Source organism: Periplaneta americana, chromosome 9 (assembly GCF_040183065.1).
Source record: "Periplaneta americana isolate PAMFEO1 chromosome 9, P.americana_PAMFEO1_priV1, whole genome shotgun sequence".
Taxonomy (NCBI): Eukaryota; Metazoa; Arthropoda; class Insecta; order Blattodea; family Blattidae; genus Periplaneta; species Periplaneta americana.
This window is the reverse complement of record NC_091125.1, coordinates 155,948,250-155,970,655: the sequence shown is the minus strand read 5'-3', so window position 1 is coordinate 155,970,655 and position 22,406 is coordinate 155,948,250. Positions and strand designations below refer to the sequence as shown.

The following is a 22,406-nucleotide window of genomic DNA, read 5'->3' as shown; positions in this document are numbered from 1 at the left end:
TTGTATTTAGAAATTGTATGGTCAATTTTCTCTATATTTCGGTCGATTTGAGATGGAATAGCTCATATCTAGAATGTTTTACAATATGTGGGATTCACTTCAGGGATCTGATAATTGATAGTAATAAAGATGTTAACATTAGTAACACATTCTCAAGAAAAATGCAGACATTCAAAGTAGATTGTTCCAAAAAGGTGAAGAAATAATAGACCATGTGGTGTAAGGATGTCCTAAGTTGTCACTACATGAATATCTTGCCACACAGAACAATGTACGGATGTAAAATAATACACTATGAAATATGGAAGGAAATACCACTACACGAACTTTCCAATACAAACTGAAAGAAAAGCGAAAGCATATATACCAGACATCATAATACGCTTATGTACAAGTTAGATGTTACTATGATATGAAGTGAGTTACTTGTTGTGGAGGGTTGTAAATAAAGGGTTGTGTATATGTCAGTCCTAGCTTTCCAGCTCCAAATTCCGTTCCATGAAACTAATTTCCATTTCTGACTGAAGGATAGCTTATCTGAGTTTTCTGGTGCCAATATCAGAAAGTTGTCGGATGTTATATTCGAAACAAAAATGAGCGCAACAGAAAAGGAAAGTATAAGAAGTTTTTTTAGATATGTTGCCAAGTTTCTTAGCCGTGCAAAAGATGTATTTGCAGAAGATTCGAAAAGACTTTTTTTATATAGGGATAAAATGAAATCTCTTTTCTTTTCTTTTTTTTTTTTTTTTTTTTTTTTTTTTTTTTTCTTACATAAGAAATTGCTGTTTAACATCATCAATATTACGGTTAAGTTTGACTGATTAATGTCGTATGCAAAATTCTCTAAGACTTTTTGTGTCATTCGTCTACTGTACCTAGTTTATAGTGCAGATGGCTCTAGCAGCAAAGTGGAATTGGTGTAAAAGTTCCTATCCACCATCATCGTATCAGTGGGAGTAATGAATTCCGCCTTCTATGTGGATTCATCTCAAAAATGGAATTCAATTCCACCACATTAGCAGAAGTCCAGGAAGATCTTAGTTGGCCAAATCTGGAAACATTAGAAACTGACCTTATAAAAAATTACATAGTATGAATAATTGCTGTAAACTGTTTATTGTCCTTCAGCTACAATAAAATATTTTAACAACACTGATTTTTATGTGACTAGAAATAACTAGAAAAAATGTGTATATTTAATAAATTATTAAAATAATATTGAAGAATATGATCTCAAAACTCACTCAGTCCATTTCGTCATTTTTATGATTTATACATACATTGCCAGTTCCCTGCAAGGCAGAGTATCATAAACACAATTTTGCTGACTTTACGGGGAAAGCAGTTACGATAATTATCCTACATGGTGGTGAATGTGATAGTCAAAGTTTAAACCAACGTATCAGAGGGAAAAAAATTGTTGGGACTCACGGAATTTTTTCAGTATGCGCAATTTATTCTAAGCACCATAACTCATTTCCGGTAAAAGTGGCACTTTGCTTTTCAGAGGATGATACATCATTATGTTTGAGACCTTTATCATTACATTTTAAGCTTTTTTTCTTCCACAACAACGCCACACCTTGTCTACAAGTTTGTGTTATTGTACATGTCACTTGAAAACTCGCTCAGTTTACAGACCAGTAGATTAAAAACTAGCCCAGTCCTTTCATAAAAATGGACTTAACGTGTTTTGGTACCACACTCTTCAATTAATGTGCAAAATTATAACATGAAAAAAAAATTGTGTAAAAAATAAGACTACAGAGAATCTTACATAACAGCACTTAAAAAGATGAGAACTATAGTTACCTTAATTATAAGTTGTTTCCTTAACTGTGGATTTAATAATGACGACATCACAGGGAAAATATTTTGTGCTCTATGACAACGTGTGTGTCATTAAATGACACATACTTTATTATTGTACATATTACAAAGCAATAAATTTTTAAAATGGCAGAAACTGCGTGGAACATTTAAGTGGTTAGCAGTTGTGCGATTGTATGGGTTTGGATGTCTGAGGGTTATGATGTGTATGAAATACTCGTTAAAATGTGTGATCTTAAAAAACCTTTGTTTAATTAGTTTCGAATAATCGTACGTCACCGCTTGATGGGAATCATCTTTTAGCATGGTCATAAAAACAAAGAACTTGAATTTTTATAGTGCTTCCTAGAGGCACAAAAGCTGGCCAAAAATGTTAATTTCATTTTTAGTTTTATAGTGTTTAATTTAGTTCCCCTCATTCCTTATGGTCTGGCAATCATAGCACTGTCACCCTCTTAGCAAAACTCCCTCTACTTATTTCTTATTGAGCCTGTAAAGTGAGTGGATGAAGTGTCGTGGTTTCAGTGTTGTGGTTGCGTGTTTTTCATAAGAGTTTCAGATATTGTTTTTGTGCCCTTGTGAACTGAGAGGCAAGTATTATTATTGACTGTGTAAAACTAAGTTTTGGCATTTATACAGAGTGTTTCCGAGGTGGTGTTACAAACTTTCAGGGATGATGGCGAAGGGCACATGTATCAATTTGAGATAAGGAACCCTGGTCCAGAAATGGAGTCGAAAGTTACAAACAAAAATAGTTGTGTGGAAATGAAATAATTTTATTCCTCTGAACACCTTCTATTTATGTGTATTTATCTGTACATCTTACACATACTGTATTCATCTGACGTTGTTTACGTTGTCTACTTACGGTATTCCATTCAGTGCGCTGTCTGAGGGATGGGGACAGGAAACTACACTAAAGCAATGCAGATAGCGTAATGTGTAACGGACATGGTCGGTCCTTATATGCATATCTGTAGACAGCAGTGTATGTGTACAAGTTGCAGTGTCCAGTCGATCAGTCCTAGTGAAATGGAGTAGTACACGAGAGCGGAATATGCAGACCTGATTTTCGAATACGGATGAGCCAATGGGAACAGCAGACAAGCTCACAGATTGTATCGGGACAAGTACCCACGTAGGAGACATCCGGCCCATACCATCTTTTCAAAGGTTAAGGGAAGGAGGGTAGGCGGTGCCAAATTACAATCTCATTTCCACACAACTATTTTTGCTTATAACTTTCGACTCAGTCATTTCCGGACCATGGGTCCTTATCTCAAATTGATACATGTACCCTTCGCCATCATCCCTGAGAGTTTGTAACACCACCTCGGAAACACCCTGTATATTATAGCTATATTGATCCGCTGAAATATTCTGTGTGTCTGAGGATGTATTATTATAGGATGTATATTTGTAGTTTGTGATTTTGAAGTTTATTCTTCAAACAGACCTGCAAAAATTGCCCAACGTTGCCCAGTATTATTTATTTAACTGATGTGTTGCCTAACATGTTTACTATATGGTCTTAAATGGAAAATTGGGCCATATTTACCCCTTTTGATAAAATTAAATCAAATAAATTTGTTTGCATAGTGACAAATTAAGCTACTAAAATACGAATAATTTTAATATTAATTCATTATTATTCAGCAAAGAAAACATGCTTAATTTGACTTAATATGTTGAAATATACAGAAATATTTGTAAACCCACGAGAGTTATATAATTTATGTTGGTTTCAGAATGGAATACCGTTGTTCACAGAGGGAATTGTTTCAGATTTTGTTGAAAGAGAAGGGCAGGCGTGAGTTGCAGAAAGGCGCTCTGTTTCGGTTTGGTATAGCAAAAGCGGATACAGAAAACTCCTCTGATCAAGTAAAATTATTACAAAGACATATTCTCCGGTTTTGTGGTGAATTGTTTCGCAGACTCATGAATCAAATAGAATGATTGATAGGTTCTTAAAAACCAATGAACAATGGTTGCATAAAGAGTGTGTGTGTGACTTGAAAGTTGTAAAAACCTACTCATGGGAAGAGCCAGAATTTGGGAGAAGGAGAGAATACTAGGTTTAAACGCAGGAAAGCCTAAGTGTCGAAGAAATTAGTGGAAAGTTTCGAGAGTTTAACTTTCGCAGCACAAATGATACATTGTGTATGTGATCAGGAATCTTAAACGCTAAGAAAATGTGTTATCCTGAATCTGTTTCAGTCACAGAATCCCATGCAGAAGTTTAACTTCAAGATCTATTGAACCATACATCATACCGCATGCTCAACTTCATTACCCAATTTGGGAATTTTTTAATAAATTGTCCAGGAGTTGAATATGAAAAACTTTTTCTGTGTGAAATATCTACAACTTCTGCATGCTTAAGAAATTCGTACTAAATTGGAAATTTCTTTACACATTTTCCTCTTTTGGGAATAAATGTAATTTATATACGGCTAATTTTTGCAGAAATAATTTTTCCTTTGGTCATAATGTCGTAATAGTAGAGGGAAATCAGAAATAATTGGCACCTCTGCTAAGATAAAAGGAACAGAATTTTCCTTTCCCATTTTGCGTTATTTATTTTTATTTAGTGAAAAATCGACTTTGTTTCCAAAAATAGCTGCAATATTGCAGTAAATTCAGTCCGCGTCACCGTTTTTGACGTGTGAAATGAATAATGGGAACGTTAAGTTTGAGTGTTTTACATTTGCTGCAGTCAGTCTGACAACTGTGTTTGGCAAATGGTTGATGTGACGTGTATAGGAAGTGGTGCCATTCTCAGCTGCACTAGAAACATGCTTACAAACTGGGCACTATATATCTAGGACACACGCCAAAAATGCTGGCGCCAGCTGTAGCACTAGTCAACACTTCTCTGCAACAGTGAGGGGAAATTATGTAATTGCCTGCTACACATTCTAATTACTGACACTTTATGGTAAAGCACACATCTACATTTCGGTGACAGTGTTGCCAAACATCCATTACTTAAAGTGATTTATTAATAATAAATTAAAGTATTGGTATTAAAATAATCTTAAACTCTAAATGTAACAAGAACATTATGCAAAGTAATTTGTTAGAATTTATAATGAACCCTAAGTTGATGGCAATACAGTGTGAGTAAATAAGTAATACTATCCCTATTTTACCCATCTTGCTTTCTATGATAATTTATACCATTAATTAAGGAAACAAAGATGTACTGAGAAATCATTACTGGTACCACAAGAAGTTTATGTTGCAGAAATCATCTGTCGAACTTGTAGTCAATTCAACACCATCTTATATTAAGGTAAGTACAGTAAAAACATTTCAAACGAAAGGTTTACCAAACATAAATTTTTGTGTAACTTTGTCACATTTGTCTTACAACTGTTAAAACTGTAAAATTCCTTTAAATCTTGACCTAAACAATGTCAAGCAACCTTTATCATTTAAAACTAAATATTTAATTGCTAATGCTGCACTATTTTCGTATCTCACTTTTTATTACTGATATGGTAACAATATGCAGAGGCTAATCTGCTAAGATTTCATCACAATTTAACAAATCTCAAATGACTAGATACGATGGAATGTTCCAACCACGTGCTTCCTTCTAAGGAAACGTCTCTAAATTAGGCAGAATGGCTTCTAGTTTAAACATGCACCATTCCACTAATTCTATAAAAATCTGAAAGTTCATTCTGACTTCAATTTCAGGCAAGTCTACATGATTTTACTATAAAAAGAAACAAAGAGTACAGACATCCAACTCAGACCCCACACTGTAATGTAAAAACTGACTTTAGTATTTGGTAGCCAATGTTGGACTCTAAAAAAGACAATTAAAATAAAACTGAAGCTGCGTAAATGAAAGTTCTGAAAAAACTCATAAATTTAACAAGAGTGTATCAGCTAATAACCACCAGCATAAGTTGGTAACAAGTTTTCAAGTCTGGTCTAGACTTTATGGTGGACAAAGACAGTTTTTGGTACTGGTTTTCATGGGTTACTCCTGTTTCCCCTACCAGTAGTCCATCACTTCTCTATCAATCACAATTATCATCACTGGGACTAGGATTTTGATTTTTATGTTCATATTTTTTTTTTTGTTATGGTGAAAATATAGCTTCTTTTGCAGTCAAATAAAGCAGTTTTTTTCACCACTTTTCGTAAATTAGCCTACATTTATTGAAATTCATAAAAGCTGCTTTTGTTCCCTTGAAGTATGTTTAGACTATTTTCAAAGGTTTCTAAATATATATTCACATTATAATATGTTGTTGTTGTTTAATATATTATGTAATATATTTCAAATGATATTTCTGTAAAACCATGATGTTCATTTATTACTTTAATATTTATTTATACGAATTTAGTATAAATAAGTAGCTTAATATCAAAGACGGACATCTGACCTCAATCGAAATTTAGATAGCTGTGATTTTTTATAAAGTTTTTCATGCTCTTTCCAGTTATAGTGAAACCATATGCAAACTCTAACGCTACATTTATAAAATAAATTGTGTTAAGTATTACAAAGAACATTGTGAATTAAAAAACTGCCTCTAGATCAAAACTATGGAGACGACAGATGTCCGTCTTTGATATTAAGCAATATTTTAATGTTCATCCACCTTTAATGGACCAGTCCAATGCTCCCTTTAAAACACATATGAAAGTGCTCTTTAGTAAAAGAATCAGTTAGATGACAATCGGCATTTCTTTGTTTTTGAAAACTTGCATAACATAATATTATATCTCTATGCTGAAAAATCAATATAAAACAAACAAACAAGAAATAACTGATGTCACTAAACATCAAGAAAATCCACCACCATTGTAATTTACTTCATTCCCAGAATCTTTTTTAACCATCCATTAAAGTGTTTTGAAGAAAAAAATTATAATTGCATGACCAGAGTTTTTCAGCTAAATCAGGACAGGTGCCACAAGTCAGTTCGTCCCCGCTCATAAATCTTAGAACATCATAATGTTACAAACATCATAATGGTATATCACTCCGTTACAACACTTGTATATAGCCACTTCCTTCTTCATGATTGTATTATTTGAAATATATATTATTTTTCTCAGTTTTCTGAAAAAATTATAAATAAAATTACGAAAACTATGAAAAGTGATAGAAAGCAATAAACATACGAAGCTCGGCATAAAATGATCATTACTCCTGTCCATGTGACAAGTGTAAAATGTGTTTATTAATTTAAAGGATATCTCTTCCCTTTTCTTGTGTACTACCAATTAAAAAAAACGAACAACAAATAAAGCATCAGTAACTTCTTTAACCTATGCACTCGTTGTATGCACTAAGTTTTGAAGCATTGTTTTCATTTTCTCTCAATATCATGATGTAATTTTCGTAGAAACATAGTATTATGAATTACGAATTTCAAATCAAAACAGAATTATTCTAGATCACATCAACAGAATGATTTGGACAACAACATAATTATATTTCAGTGTAGATGGGCATGTCTATGTGTTACTTTAAGTACCGTACCTAATGTTGCGTTTTTTATACAGTGCCAATGTTGACAGAACAAAAGTAATTTTTAAATCATTACTCTTTGTTCCTTTTGGCATTCTGAAAGAATATTTACATTATGAATGCTTATTTCTAGGAACCTTTTTGGTAATTTATACACCATCAAAATCCCAGCCCTAATCATCAAATTGACTCTATTGCAAAGTACACAGTGTTCATACTCCTTATGGAGTACCGGAGCAATGCGACAGCTTTGATTCATTACTCGGTGAAAGGAAATGCATAGTTCAGGATGATCAATTAAGTACTCACAACAGGAAAGATATACCCAAGATATTGAATGCAATGTTTATCACGCTATTATTACCAGATCCCCACTCAGCAGGCAACAATGCATTACTATAGTCCTGTCGCTCTTATTTCTGGCAGCCAATCACATTGCAGGTCTGCTGCATTTAAACATGTGAGTCTTGCCATTCACTGCTAATCACATTATGCATTTCCTAAGGCTCGATAAATACTTAATATAATCGCCCGCCATTTTTGTTCTTTCGTTGGCGTTCGCAGAAAGCACACGAGGACATTATTTGTCGCTTAATTATTTGTTGAATTACAGCACGTTTGATTTGTTATCAAAGGAGCTATGACGTGATGTTTAACGGTGCGGCAAATAGATTCTTCGTCTGGTAGGTCGGCAACGAAAGAACAAAAATGGTGAACGATACTACCTACCTAGACTTTATAGAGCCTTCACTTTCTAAGGCATAAGCGAAGAGGAGGAGTCACGCCGGAAATAACAACGACATGACTATAATTAACAAATTTGTCATTGCTGTTTCTACTGCGTATTCCGTTCAAAGTGTGTCATGGCTCGCTGTATGCCGTCATGTGGCTAGTCGATGAGCCTAGAGAATTCAATCTTCCTACACTTCCGCAGAGGTGTATTACCTATGTGTCAGAGAAGTTGCCTGGCAAGTACCAGCGTTCATTCTGAAGAGTACCATAACACCAAAAGTGGCAGGAATGTGAACTGTGTGGAAACACGTACTGAGGCGAGTTTTTTTCTTACTGTCGGGATATGGGGAGAGGGTTAAGACAATTACTTATATACAGTATTTGTATTTGTTGACATTAACTTCGACAGTCAACATGGACACGGAGCATTTGATTTGTGTTGTGGAATGTTGCCGTACGCAACCGATGATAACAAATACCCTGCGTACGACTTTCCCGCACAAAACACAGTTCAAAAGAGGTTATGGTAGCACACAGACCGTACAGACCACCATCTGTTGCTACGACGTTCAAATTATACTGTACACGTTCTCAAGTTCAGATTGAACGCCTTGATTAATAGGCAACTGCTCTGACATAAAAGCTCACTCACTTCAAATCGCTGACTCACAACAGTGACATCATGACACACTTTGAAATGAACACCCAGTACTGCACAGATTTCTCCATCAACGTTTGTTGTTCTTTGTCCATCATGACAATAAAAGGAAAATAGCTGGCAAATTCCGCATCCTCCAGCACTGAGTCATAGTCTGTTATGGAGTCATCTGTAAAAGTACATATCCATTCTTGTAATGGAAATCACTTATGAATGGTTTCCAGTGCTAAGGATTTCAGAGCATTTTTGTCATAGTCTGTCTTCTTGTGGATCTCTTGAAGTAAGTTTAAATTGTAGATATCCAGATTAAAATCAAGTGGATTTATTTCGGATGAGATAATTTCTCGACCTGTGGGGATTTGGAATACACATTCTAACTCCCTTATTCTTTCCAAGAAGGAGACTTGAGTTTTCAAATTTCTGGGTAGAATTTTCAACATATTGTAAATGGTCGCATTTAATTGAATGACTTCTAGCTTTAATGTTAGCATTTACATTTACATTCGTAAGGCTTCAGACTCACAGAATTTTAACCAAGTAAATGTACCATGTGTTCATAATTCAGTTCTGTCTGCAGGGTCTGGCAACAGCAGAAAACTGCATCTAAAAACACACTGTAAAAGGTAAAGGTATCCCCATCACATGCCACGAAGGCACTTGGAGGGCATGGAGGTAGAGTCCCATGCTTTCCATGACCTCAGCACTAGAATGAGGTGGTGTGGTCGGCACCACGCTCTGACCGCCTTTTACCCCCGGGAAAGATTCGGTACTCAATTTTATAGGAGGCTGAGTGAACCTCGGGGCCGTTCTGAAAGTTTGGCAATGAGAAAAATCCTGTTACCACCTGGGATCGAACCCCGGACCTTCCATACATAAAAAAAAGCTATTAGAGATGAAGTGCAAGTGAAGATACTAGATAACAGTTCCAAACAAATAGAAAGACAGTCACAATAATATAACATCATGAAGCATGAAAAGAATATGTACAGTGAGTGTCAGATGATAGTCACCAAAATCAGAAAAATGTTCAATCATGGAGCTGCTGTGAAGTGTGAGACAACACAAGAAATTAAAAAAAAAAAAATCCTTTAACCTAGACAGAGGCCTGGTGCCTTGATATTGCAATGGAAAGAAGAACAGTTAATTTAGAAAGGCCCAGTTTCTTCAACCTTTGTTAAATTATAACAGTGTGTTATTCCATTTTAACTGTAAACTTAACAGTTGAAGCATTTCTTCAACTACTGTTAGTACTAACAGGCTGTTAAAACCTATGTTAATTTAACTGCCCAATTTCATCCAATTAAATCATTTAACTCTCTGTTAGCATAGAAGTATCCAATATGGCTGGTGCGTTAGATGCTGAACTTATATATCTGGATTATTTAGAAAATGATATCCATGAATACATAAACAGAGGGGATGATTTCTGTTATTAGACAGATCAGAAGTTCATACAAAGGTATAGGCTATTTTCTGCCAAGCCTCACTTTTTGCTTTCAACTTAGATCCATTTGTTTGGTTATTCTCATTAATTCGGTTATACTGCGAAATAATTTCCAGCAGAAGGTTTCTTTCGAACGAAGAGAAATTAGTCCCACAATTTCTTTTTGTTCCAGTGTTTTCCATTTCATAACAGCAATACCAATACGCCGCTCCATGCTATTGTGATACAGACGAGGAAAGAAGCAGAAATCAAACCTGAGAGAATAGAAAGACTTCTATCATCTCTGAATCAAACAACGGAAACAAGCGAGAATCGCAATTGTCAGAGTTCAGAAAACAGAAGTGAGCCTATACTTGGTTATAGGTTATGGTTAAACTATAGAATCTCTGGTCCTAACAGAGAGTTAACAAACAGAATGTTAAAATTTGAAATGTGAAGTTGAAGAAATGCAATACTTTTAACAGCAATTCATACTTTTAACTTACAGTTAATTAACTCTATGCTAGGTGCATTTTAACAAAGGTTGAAGAAACTGGACCAAAGCATTGTTAATTATCCATTGCCTACTTCAAGAGAATTACACTTAAGAAACATGCAAGTTCTGATAATAAACTGAATGAGATCACTTGTTTCTTTACCATTAAATATTAGGTAAAATACATATTTAACTAGAAACTAATGTAATACATTTTTATATAATTAGCATAAGAACTAATAAAACTATAATTTAAAATGTATGGTATGTCATTTCACGCTAAGACTGTATCTTTAATAACATCACCATGTATGTTATTACTATCTGTTACAGATTCTTAAAACTACTGGAATGGACATTTGTGCCTCTTTTTTAATGGACTAGAAGAATTTTAATATACTAATGAACTGCAGTAGTCCCAATCTACTGCAGGACTAGAGTTTCGGCTCCTTTTTCTCTGTGCACAGTACCAGAGCGTTGCCTTGCTTCTTCAAGACAGCGTTTCTTGCACTCCAACAACCTGCAAACAAAGTTTAAAGAAGTTTTCTATGATAAGATTATATAAAATACAACACATAATATTTTGTGGGGACATATGCAATTTCAGCAGATCTCGTTTAATCTTAAAATTATCATCTGAATGAAAAAAAAAAAAAAAAAATTCTGGGGGAAAAAAAATTAAGACAGTTTGTTTCACAGGAAATTAAACGCAGAATAAATATGGGAAATGCCTGTTATTATTCGGTTGAGAAGCTTTTGTCAACTAGTCTTCTGTCAAAAAATCTGAAAGTCAGAATTTATAAAACAGTTATATTACCAGTTGTTCTGTATGGTTGTGAAACTTGGACTCTCACTTTGAGAGAGGAACAGAGATTAAGGGTGTTTGAGAATAAGGTTCTTAAGAAAATATTTGGGGCTATGAAGGATGAAGTTACAGGAGAATGGAGAAAGTTACACAACGCAGAGCTGCACGCATTGTATACTTCACCTGATATAATTAGGAACATAAAATCCAGACGTTTGAGATGGGCAGGACATGTAGCACGTATGGGCGAATCCAGAAATGCATATAGTGTGTTAGCTGGGAGGCCGGAGGGAAAAAGACCTTTGGGGAGGCGGGAAGAGAATATTAAAATGGATTTCAGGGATGTAGGATATGATGGTAGAGACTGGATTAATCTTGCTCAGGATAGGGACCAATGGCGGATTTATGTGAGGGCGGCAATGAACCTCCAGGTTCCTTAAAAGCCAGTAAGTAAGTAAGTAAGTAAATAAGTAAGTAAGTAAGTTTGTATTGTTCATGTCATCTTATTGCAAATAAGCGAGGAATATTTAGAGGCCCAACAAAATATCTACAGGCCAATTTTCATAGGCACGTGGTTTACTGCATCTTTCTTTCTTATCCTTAACCTGTTTCACCCAAAAATTACTTAAAGACTACTACAATGTTTTACAGAAGGTTTTGTTGAATAACAATTCTTTTGAAACTCAACTGAAAACTTACAATATGGTTAGTTCTACTTACTTTTGAAGATCAGTCCACAATTTCATCTGATGAGCGCGATTAACTTGATTATCTTTGACAATACGTTGATCTTCTTTCAGCTGCCGACTTAATTTCTCCTGCTCATTTATTTTCTGAGTTAGCTGATCACTGTCAAAGAAAATAAATGTGCTACAAAAATATCAAATAGCTGTAATAATTTTTTTACAGAGATAAAGATAACACGAGACTTATGAGAGGACTTACAAGAATGAATATAATTAGAAATAATGAGGAAAAACTGAAAACAAAACCTTAAAACACCACTGGTCACGTAGTTTTCGACATGTTACAAAAATGTAAAAATAAAAATATTCGCAAGTTAGCTTCAGAAATGAAAGAGCAGCAAAAACATTTAAGTATAAAAAATCACTTTATACTTTTAATGGTCTTCTTTTAGGTTCCAGAAGTGCTGCAGCCGTTGAAGGTCTACTGCATGTTCAGTTCAAAGTGTGTCATGGCTCGCTGTATGCCACCATGTGGCTAGTCATTGAGCCTAGAGAATTCAATCTTCCTACACTTCCACAGTGGCATATTACTTATGTGCCAGAGAAGTTGCCTAGCAAGTACGGCATTCATTGTGAAGAGTACTTACCGATACGTACGGTAACACCTGTAGTGGCAGGAATGTGAACTGTTTGGAAACACGTACTGAGGTGACTTTTTCTTACTGTCGGGATATGTGGAGAGGGTTAAGACAATTACTTACGTATTTGTTGACATTAACTTCGACAGTCAACATGGACATGGAGCATTTGATTTGTATTGTGAAATGTTGCCATACGCAACCAATGATGATAAATACCCTGAGTACGACTTGCCCGCGCAAAACACAGTTCGAAAGAGGTTATGGTAGCACACAGACTTTACAGACCACCATCTGTTGCTACGACGTTCAAGTTATACCGTACACGTTCTCAAGTTCAGATAGAACACCTTGATTAATAGGCAACTTCTCTGACATAAAAGCTGAAACTCGCTTCAAATCGTTGACTCACAACAGTGACGTCATGACACACTTTGAAATGAACACCCAGTATTGCATTCTATTTTTTTTGTAATTTATTCCTGCTTTTGTTCATCAGTCCAAAAGCAGTGAAAGTGTTTATTTAAACTTGATAGAGAAATGAACAAAAGCTATGCATCCAGCAGTGTGACACTTTCGTGGTGAGCACAATTCAGAAGGTAGGAACAACAGTTAATTTTCTGTAGTTCTGCACACCAGGAATAGGTCATGGCCCTGTGCAGGTAAAACAAATATAATTTTTAGACACATTTGTAGATTGAATATAGATATGAAACTTGGGGAATAGGCCTATATTCTTAACATATCAAACTACATTATGAACCTAGTTTTAAAGAATCCATATTTTGACCCAAAAATACATATATGCGAGGAGTGTAATATCAAAGATGGCCAACTTCATTTCCTTTCTTTTTACAGGAGAGGCAAAAATCTGATATTGTAAGATGTAGCACAGCTAAAATGTCAGAAAATGTTACTGGCATTCTTGGTAGCTTCAAGTACATAATTTCATCCTCAATTTTAATCCATGTTCTGTATTTTGTTTGTAATTTAAGTTTAACCTTAAGTTGGCCACTTCTTTTGCAAGGCAGTGGAGTTGGGAGCCATTTTTTAAATAAGGGAGCAATTTTTTTCAGTAAAATAGTCCGGTATTGAAAACAAGATTTCTGAAATGAGTTTCAAAAATGGATTATATATACTCCACAGACGATGCCAAGCAGCCTCATATTTTCGTGTTTATGTACTGAATAAGGATACTTTAAGAATAAATATAACAATAAAATGTTATTATTTTATTGTAAGAATAGTATCCTTTCCTTTTATTTACTGAGAAGTACTATATTAAAGTTAAACCATATTAAATTATTCAACATATGTAAAACAAATAGACAATAATAAATAAATAAATAAAATATTATTAAATAGACAAACACTTATTTGAGTGAAACTTCTTCTATATTACTTTCGACTTCAGTGTAATTTATACAACTTACAAACAATTTAATTTACTAGATTATTGTACAACCCGCCAGAAACAAAACAATCAGCCATATTTGAAGAGTGATGCATTGTGGGAGAATTAACCAGCAATACTGGTATATGATTGGTTCCCACTGGAGTTTTCCGATTTTGAAGCACAACTAGTGTGGAGTTGTCCGTTTTTCGTTCATAAGGCAAAGATTTTAATTTATTTTTAACCAAGTTCTTTTCTTTTTTTTTTTTTAAGTTTAGCAGCATCATATTCGTATTCAGCGCCAAAAGTATTATAAGAGCCAATTGAAACCTCAAATAAAAAAATGAGTTGACCATCTTTGATATTACACTCCTAAATGTACCTTATTCGATGTTAAATGTCATGTTTTATTTAACGATGCTCGCAACTGCAGAGGTTATATCAGCATTGCCGGATGTGCCGGAATTTTGTCCCACAGGAGTTCTTTTACATGCCAGTAAATCTACTGACATGAGCCTGTCGCATTTAAGCATAATTAAATGCCATCGACCTAGCCCGGGATCGAACCCGCAACTTTGGGCATAGATGGCCAGCGCTATACCAACTCGCCAACCAGGTCGACACCTTATTCGATTTTCCCATCAGTGAAATGAATAACTAAATTTCAATAGGAGACAAAGAACAAAAGCCTACGTTTATCTCAACAAATGAGAACTACTGGGCCTAGCAGCAGATACCTTGATGCTGGATAAAATTATCAAGTAGTGTCTCTTAACATCTGATTAATCAATTCTTACCGCAGGGATTTAGTCTTGTCAGATGCTGCAGTGTTGCCAACATAGCGTCGCATCTCCTCTGCCAGCTGATCCAGCTTCACCTGATTGATGACCGACTCAGCCTGCAGCAAGTGATACTTTGACTCTGACGTCCTTATCTCCTCCCTCAGATTGCGCACTTCCTAACACACAACAATTACAATTAAAATCAACAGCAATGGAATACAGTACATTCCCCATACGTAAAGTGCACAATTAATGTGACATACCTGCTCAAGTTTTGCTGTAGCACTCTCCAGACCTGCTGCAGTTGTGTCGTACACGTGTTTCTTTTGTTCGTACTCTGCAGTCAGTTCCTGGCATTTCTCTCTCAGAGGCCTCAATTCTACAATGGAGAAAGGAATATGAAAGATACGAAAATGCATAAAACACTGCATTAAATATCCAGCAAAACCTGGTCTTTCTCAATGGTTTATTGGTTAGCATATTTGCCTCTAGCAGAGGTTAACAGATTCAAACCTGATAGAGGGTAAAGGATTTGTAAGGGCATTAAAAATTCTTGGCATGGTTTACTTTTAGAAGAAAGTAAAGCCAGATTGTAGATTTACACCATGAAAAAAAAAAGAAGAAGAAGAAACACTTGTTCATGAAGGAAGCATTCATAATACAATATGTTGGTCATCTGGTGCTTTCGTCAGAATTCAATTCTGCCATTTGCTGTACTCATCCACTATCTTATTAAGATATGGTTACATGTCGCTACTTTTGCTGCGCAACTTTTGTACTGCAACTGCAACTGCAAAAGTTGCATGTCTTGTTCACACATAAGCCAAAAGTAGCGCACTGTATGCTACTTTTCATGTTGCACATTCTGAGCGCTGCAAAAGTTACAACTGGAGGTTGCGAATCTGTTCACATACAAGGCGCTATAGCTTACTTATCTATTATTTGCTTTTCTGTCCTAACTAATATTCAGAAATTGGCATTATTTTTATTATAAAGCTATTAAAAAAGTCTATACATTAAATGATAACCAATAGTATATTCTCGTAATCAATGTTGGCAACTCTCCTGTTTGAAACTACACTACGGAAAATTAAAAAAATTAATTACATCATCAGCAAATATACTCTGACCGTGTTGTAAATTTAGTAACTGTTACAAATCATTAATTTTCATCACATTAAACATTAAAATATATCCAATCAATAAAAGTACGACTGACACATTTGGGTGGCAACACTGTTAGCAACCACTGCAAAAGTTTCAACAAAACATATCAAAAATGCTGGGGCTGCAACCTTCAGAATTTTGTTCATACATTACACTACTTCTAAGCTGCATGCAGCATGAAAAAGTAGCGGGCAGCTGGTTCGGCAGTTGCTACTTTTTGGGTTGCAACGTTGTTCACACGTAATAATACGAGAGTTACACAATATTTTGTACTGCAGTGCTGCGAAAGTAGCGACATGTGACCGTACCTTTAGGAAAGGGACACAAAACTCAGAATAAAATTAAATAGTCAAACTTGCAAAAAGGACTACGCGGCCATGTCTAGAGGCTTTAGCAATCAATCTACTGTAAGAGAGACACTTTTAGAATGTTGACTTTCCACAATGCAGCCCAAATCCAAGTCCCATGGAGTTCAGGTGAATTTACATGAGAAAGTGAGAACAACATGTGAGAGAAGTATGCATGAAAACATGAGAGAAAATGTGTGAGAGAAACTGTTAAGAGTTTATGAGAAAAAGAGTATGTCCGTGACAATGCATACATGTGTATGGGATTTACATCTAGGTTCACTGCATAAAGTCCATAAGTGTCTGCCATAGATTGGTAATTTACTGTGTCTATCATGTCCTGCTCCGTGACATCATGGTCTAAGGCATCCTGCCTAGGACTTGCATTACGAAATGCATGCTGGTTCGAGTCATCATGAGGGAAGAAATTTTCTCATGAAATTTTGGTTAGTGTATGGGACTGGTGCCCACCCAGCATCGTAATGCACTTGGGGAGCTACGATAAGTAGCGAAATCCAGTTACGAAAGCCAATTATAACAGCTGGGGGGGGGGATCATCCTGCTAACCACACGATACCGCCATTCTGGTTGGATGATCGTCCACCTCTGCCTCGGCTGTGGACAGCAGCTGTTTGATCAATAGGCGCCCTTAAAGGGCTGTAGCACCACGGATGATTATTATGAACCATAAGATCTGTGAGAAATCACAGTAGCATATTATTCCGCCCGTGTATTTCAATTTATTGGTTACAGTGAATAAAGAAATGATGGAATAATGCCAGAATAAATGGTAGTACACATATCTATTATAATCTTTCTATTACAAATTCCAATTTGACTTGCTGGCACTTGGATGTGGGTGTCTGACACAATGTTCATAATCTAACAACAGGCTAACAGAGCACCAGTGAAATTTGTCGTTAAAGATACAGTACTGAAGCAGATATTCTAGGTTCGAAACCATGCACATCCAATAATAACATAAATCTAAATCTAAACTGCAAATCCACAGCATAATTACAAAAAATACACTGAAAAGTTTACCTTTGATTATGGGTGCGAGCTGAGCTTTCTTGCTGGCAATCCGCTGAGTCAATTCCAGGACAAGAGCAGACATTTCTTCCAAAGTCTGTCCCTTCTCTTGGTCGACATTTGCTTTCTCCCCTGATACTTGTTCCATGCGCTCCTCTGTTGCTCTGAACCCAGATACTCCACGCTGAGCCTCTTCCACTGCCTACATTGCACATCACAACGTCTTTTCTTAACAATCCATGGTATTATAGTACATTATGCAACGAGCCTATAATGGTAGTAATTAAGACGCGAGTATGTTTATGAACGAGCGCAAGCGAGTTTCATAATTTTCATACGAGTGTCTTAATTACCATTATAGGCAAGTTTCATACGACTTTTTATGCTCGACCATATTTCTAACTTGAAATTATTCATAAGTATTCATATTATTCTTAACTGACTGGGGAGCGGAAGTGACCTTGTGCAATATCTCGTAAATTGTGAGTTGTGCGCAGACGCGAAAGTATTGATTTTTTCCGAGGAACAATAATGTCATTGACCTTGATATAATCTAGAGAGTAAATGAACATTAATCTTGATATAACCTGGAAATTGATTTAGACATTGAAAAACGAGATGACAAATTGAATTTATTTGAATATCATTTACAATTAACGCTGATTATTATAGTAACAGAACATAACCTTCTGCGACAGTATTGGATTTCCAGCCTCCATGACATTTCGCTAGTTGTCTTTCGATTGCATATCCAAGAATAATCGATCCTTGCACTTTCATAATGCTACAATGGTGATTTCCAATTGGTTGAACACCTGAACTTTAATGAATAGGTTACTTTAATGAGGTCCATTAAAGGGCTGCTACCAGGTGTATAATTACTACATTTCGGCATGGTCGAGCATAAAAACTATTTTAATTCTATCACATTTATCTTTAATAAGCCTATATCACCATATCCTGTTCAACATCTACTTGAAGAATTTAGTGAAGATCTATATTCAGAACATGGGAGGGGTAATAGTAGGAGGAAGAAGAATAAAGTGCATAAGATTTGCTGATGATATAGCATTGTTAGCAGAAGAGGAGATGACACTAATGGATATGCTACTGGAGCTAAATGACAGCTGTGAGCAATATGGAATGAAGATAAATGCAAATAAGACGAAGTCCATGGCTATCAGAAAAAAAATAAAGAAGGTAAATGTGCGAATTTCTAATGAGGCTGTGGAACAAGTGGACAGTTTCAAATACTTGAGTTGTACTATAAGCAGTAACATGAGCTGCTGCCAGAAAGTCAAAAGAACAGCAATGGCAAAGGGTGCTTTTAATTGCTTTTAATAGGGAAAGGAGCATTTTCTGCGAACCTCTGGAAAAAGAACTAAGGAAGAGACTAGTGAAATGCTTCGTGTGGAGTGTGGCATTGTATGGGGCAGAAACATGGACATTGCTATAAAGTGAAAAGGAACGACTAGAAATATTTGAAATTTGGAAATAGAAAAGAATGCAGCGTGTGAAGTAGACAGACAAAATAAGAAATGAAGCTGTGTTGGAAAGAGTGGGTGAAGAAAGAATAATGCTGAAACTGATCAGGAAAAGAAAAGAAATTTGATGGATCACTGGTTAAGAAGGAACTGCTTACTGAAGGATCCACTGGAAGGAATGGTGAAAGGGAGAAAAGTTCGGGGCAGAAGAAGATATCAAGTGATAGACAACATTAAGATAGGCCTATATGGATCGTATGCAGAGATTAAAAGGAAGACAGAAAATTGGGAAGATTGGAGAATGCTGGGTTTGCAGTGAGGGACCTGCCCTTCGGCAGAAAACTATGACTTAAGTGATAAACTTAAGTGCATCAGGAATAAGTAATTCTTCATTCAAATACAGTAGAACTTGATTATAACGACATCCAAGGAACTTGAAAATTATGTTGTTATAAACGAGTGTCATAGTAACCGAGATTCATATTATCAGTCTAGTGAGGTGGAAAATGAAAAATAATAAACATAATTAGGCTTATTTTAGATTTATGTATTCACTTTTAAGCATACCATGAACACAATAAAATACATGTACAATTATAAATACAGTATTCTGTATTAAAACAGTTTGTTCATTACTCACCAAACTTATTTACTGAGGAGTGAAGTAATCAGTCATTTTACTCTGTTGTCTCCTACTTGCCCAATATACACTTTCTAAATTAAATTCTATGTTCATTATTTCAGTTGCGATTTCACTGCTCCTTCTCCTAGCTTCATACTCCCTCCTCTAGCTTCATAGAAATGTTCACAATTCTAATGGCTTCTAAAGTGTCACTTCTTTTAGTGGCCATACTGCGTTAAAATGCGTGTACTTAGTGAAAACTTCCTGTCGAAACTGACCGCATGCAGGTACCATTAATACCGCATGAATTCGTGCAGGTTACAATGGGATGGGGAATCTGCCTGCATTCCAGAGGATTATGATAGAAGGGAACAGTAAAGGATTTGCCAGATTTCAGCAAAATACTTTGGTTCTTAGAAAATTGTATTCCAAACTGAGGTTGAAAATGACATCATATGCGAGGTAGACGCATATACGTTTGTCGTATTAAGCAAGATAGAAAAGCCTATGTCTTATGGGGAATTAGTTGGGACCACAGAATATTTGACGTTATAGGCGAGGTGTCGCACAAAACGAGGTCGCTATAACCAAGTTCTACTGTATCCCTTTTCAACTAGACTCTATTTGCAGATGATATGATAATAGAGCAATGCTGAAATCATTATGGTAGGGGAAATTGAAATAGTCAGAGAAAACCTGCCCCATAATTTTATTCCTTTGTTGACCAAAATTCTAGCAGAATCTATTTCACTGTGAACACTGAGTTTGCCTAGGAAACCAAAGGAGATGTCCGGTTTCTATTCTGTTCGTAAGGGAGGCATTTCGTTCTAACAATGTTGAAGCTTACCAGTCCTCGTAAAACTGCCTCATCCCGAGCACGCAGGATCTCCACAGTGCGTGTGAGCACCCCGGCTTCTGCTTTCAGCGCTGACAGCTCTGCTCGATGGCGCTTGTACACAGAGCTGCGACCTCTCAGCTTGTTCACATAGCGCTTGAAATCCTCTCCTCGCAGAACTGTGTCCCCAGCAAACTCCTGCAGCTGGTTCCTCTTCTCCTGCAAATACACTCAAGTCACTAAACACGACACAAACAAATTACTATTACAGTAAAACCTCGATAAGACGCGCCCGCTTATTATGCTATCCCGTGTAATACACTTTTTTTTTGTCCGGTCCCTGCACATTTCATATATAACGCCTTTATAAAATACCCCATTTGTTGCGCTCAAGTCCCGCATAATACGCTGTTTTTGTGGAATATTTTCGATGCAATTTTCAGCAATGTACTGTAACAGCAATGAAACATCTTGGTCATTGAACTCACTGGTGCCATTAACCTGAAAAGTATTGGTATTCGACCCTTTACCTGCGCATTTAAACCTTCATACTTCATACCTTAGTATACCCCACCCTCTTGTTACGCTCTCTTATTCGACTCTTTATCTGCGCGCTTAAAGCCTACATACAGTTACAATACCTCACCCTCTTGCTAACCCTCTCTCTCAAACAACATTCCTCACTCGGCCGTAATAAAATTCTGGAAATTTTTGCTGAGCAGTTTGTTGTCCTTTAGTGTATTGAAGTGTCTGTGAATGTGATTACAATGAGTGTTAAACGAAAAGCCCTTTCTGTGTCGGAAAAATTGGAAATCTTACGAAAGAACGATGAGAACAGTACTCTTACTCAGAAACAACTCTCTGATTCATTAGGAATCCCATCATCGATATTAAGAACGATAATAAAAAATCGCGACTCAATCAATACAGCAGCGACGTCGTCGGGAGAATATAATCGCAGGAAACTGAAGTGTGGTAAACATGAGGACTTGGAGCACACACGGCAAACAACTATAAATGACTTTTTTTTTTTCCCGAAAGAATTAAGTACAGTACATATTGTAAATGTCTTTGACGTACAGTACAGTAATTACATAATGGAGTAATACTGTATTACCTTTCATGAATCATGTATTTCAATAAAGAAAAATGCTAATAGATACTGTATATAAGTCAAAATTAGTATACCCACCTAATATGTGGTCCCGGTTAATACGCGGTTTACACACAGTCCCTTGAACAGCGTCTTATCAGGGTTTTACTGTATAAAGAAAAGCAACAAAACTGTATGTGTCTGTCTCTGTGTGTGTGTCGTCTTTCCTGACAAGGGACACTTTATCACACAAATACTGTTGCTATTTAGTCAACTGTCCCTCTCGTGGGTACTCACCTTGTCGTGGTGAGAGGGCTTAAACTTGTTGTTTAAGCTAACAAGTAACAAAGAGGTACCCCCATAAGCTGCATTAACACCAACGCAGTCCCACTATATTTTTCACTGCTTATGATTCATGGAGTCAGCTCAGTGTAAAATTCTCCGGAGGTAAAATAGTCCCTCAATCAGATCTCTGGGTAGGGACTGCACTGAGAGGTGCCAAGAATTGTACTAAAGTACTTATTTGGAACACCAACAGTCACACCGTCCAGTCAATCAGAGCCAAGTTTAATATTGAAAAGAACCATATAATGAGACAAAGAGGCAAAAAATCAAAATACCTCTCATTTCTCGTGAAAAACAACAACTGAATAGACTACAGTGGACTATTGTGGACTTTATGTTGTCAGCAAACAGCTGGATGCATTAAGAAGATTGATTGATTGATTGATTTAGTCAATTGTCCGAAGACAGGTCTGAACCTCACAAGTGATACCAAGAAGGCATCACTTATGAGGCAACTAGGCCAGGAGATAATGGGGTAGGGTGGCCAGTTTCTTTCCCCCACACAAATACTATATATTTTTTTCACGCATTCACAAGACAC

General features: G+C 36.1%; 1 protein-coding gene across 2 annotated transcripts in view; it reads right to left on the bottom strand.

Annotated features, from left to right (window-relative positions):
* The window catches only part of LOC138706658 (intraflagellar transport protein 81 homolog), a 96,777-nt gene that overhangs the window by 56,226 nt on the left and 18,145 nt on the right, over positions 1-22,406 (bottom strand). Inside the window, exons 9-14 of one of the 2 annotated variants that reach the window (XR_011334043.1) lie at positions 20,440-20,646; positions 17,499-17,688; positions 15,204-15,319; positions 14,956-15,116; positions 12,162-12,290; positions 7,285-11,156 (exon numbers count right to left, since the gene is read on the bottom strand). Coding sequence is in view for 1 of the 2 variants with exons in the window: in XM_069836204.1 (XP_069692305.1) it covers positions 11,060-11,156; positions 12,162-12,290; positions 14,956-15,116; positions 15,204-15,319; positions 17,499-17,688; positions 20,440-20,646 (900 nt within the window). In the remaining variant the exon portion in view is untranslated. Of the gene's footprint in view, positions 1-1,099; positions 11,157-12,161; positions 12,291-14,955; positions 15,117-15,203; positions 15,320-17,498; positions 17,689-20,439; positions 20,647-22,406 lie in introns of those variants that run through there. The other variant, XM_069836204.1, reaches the window with a different exon arrangement.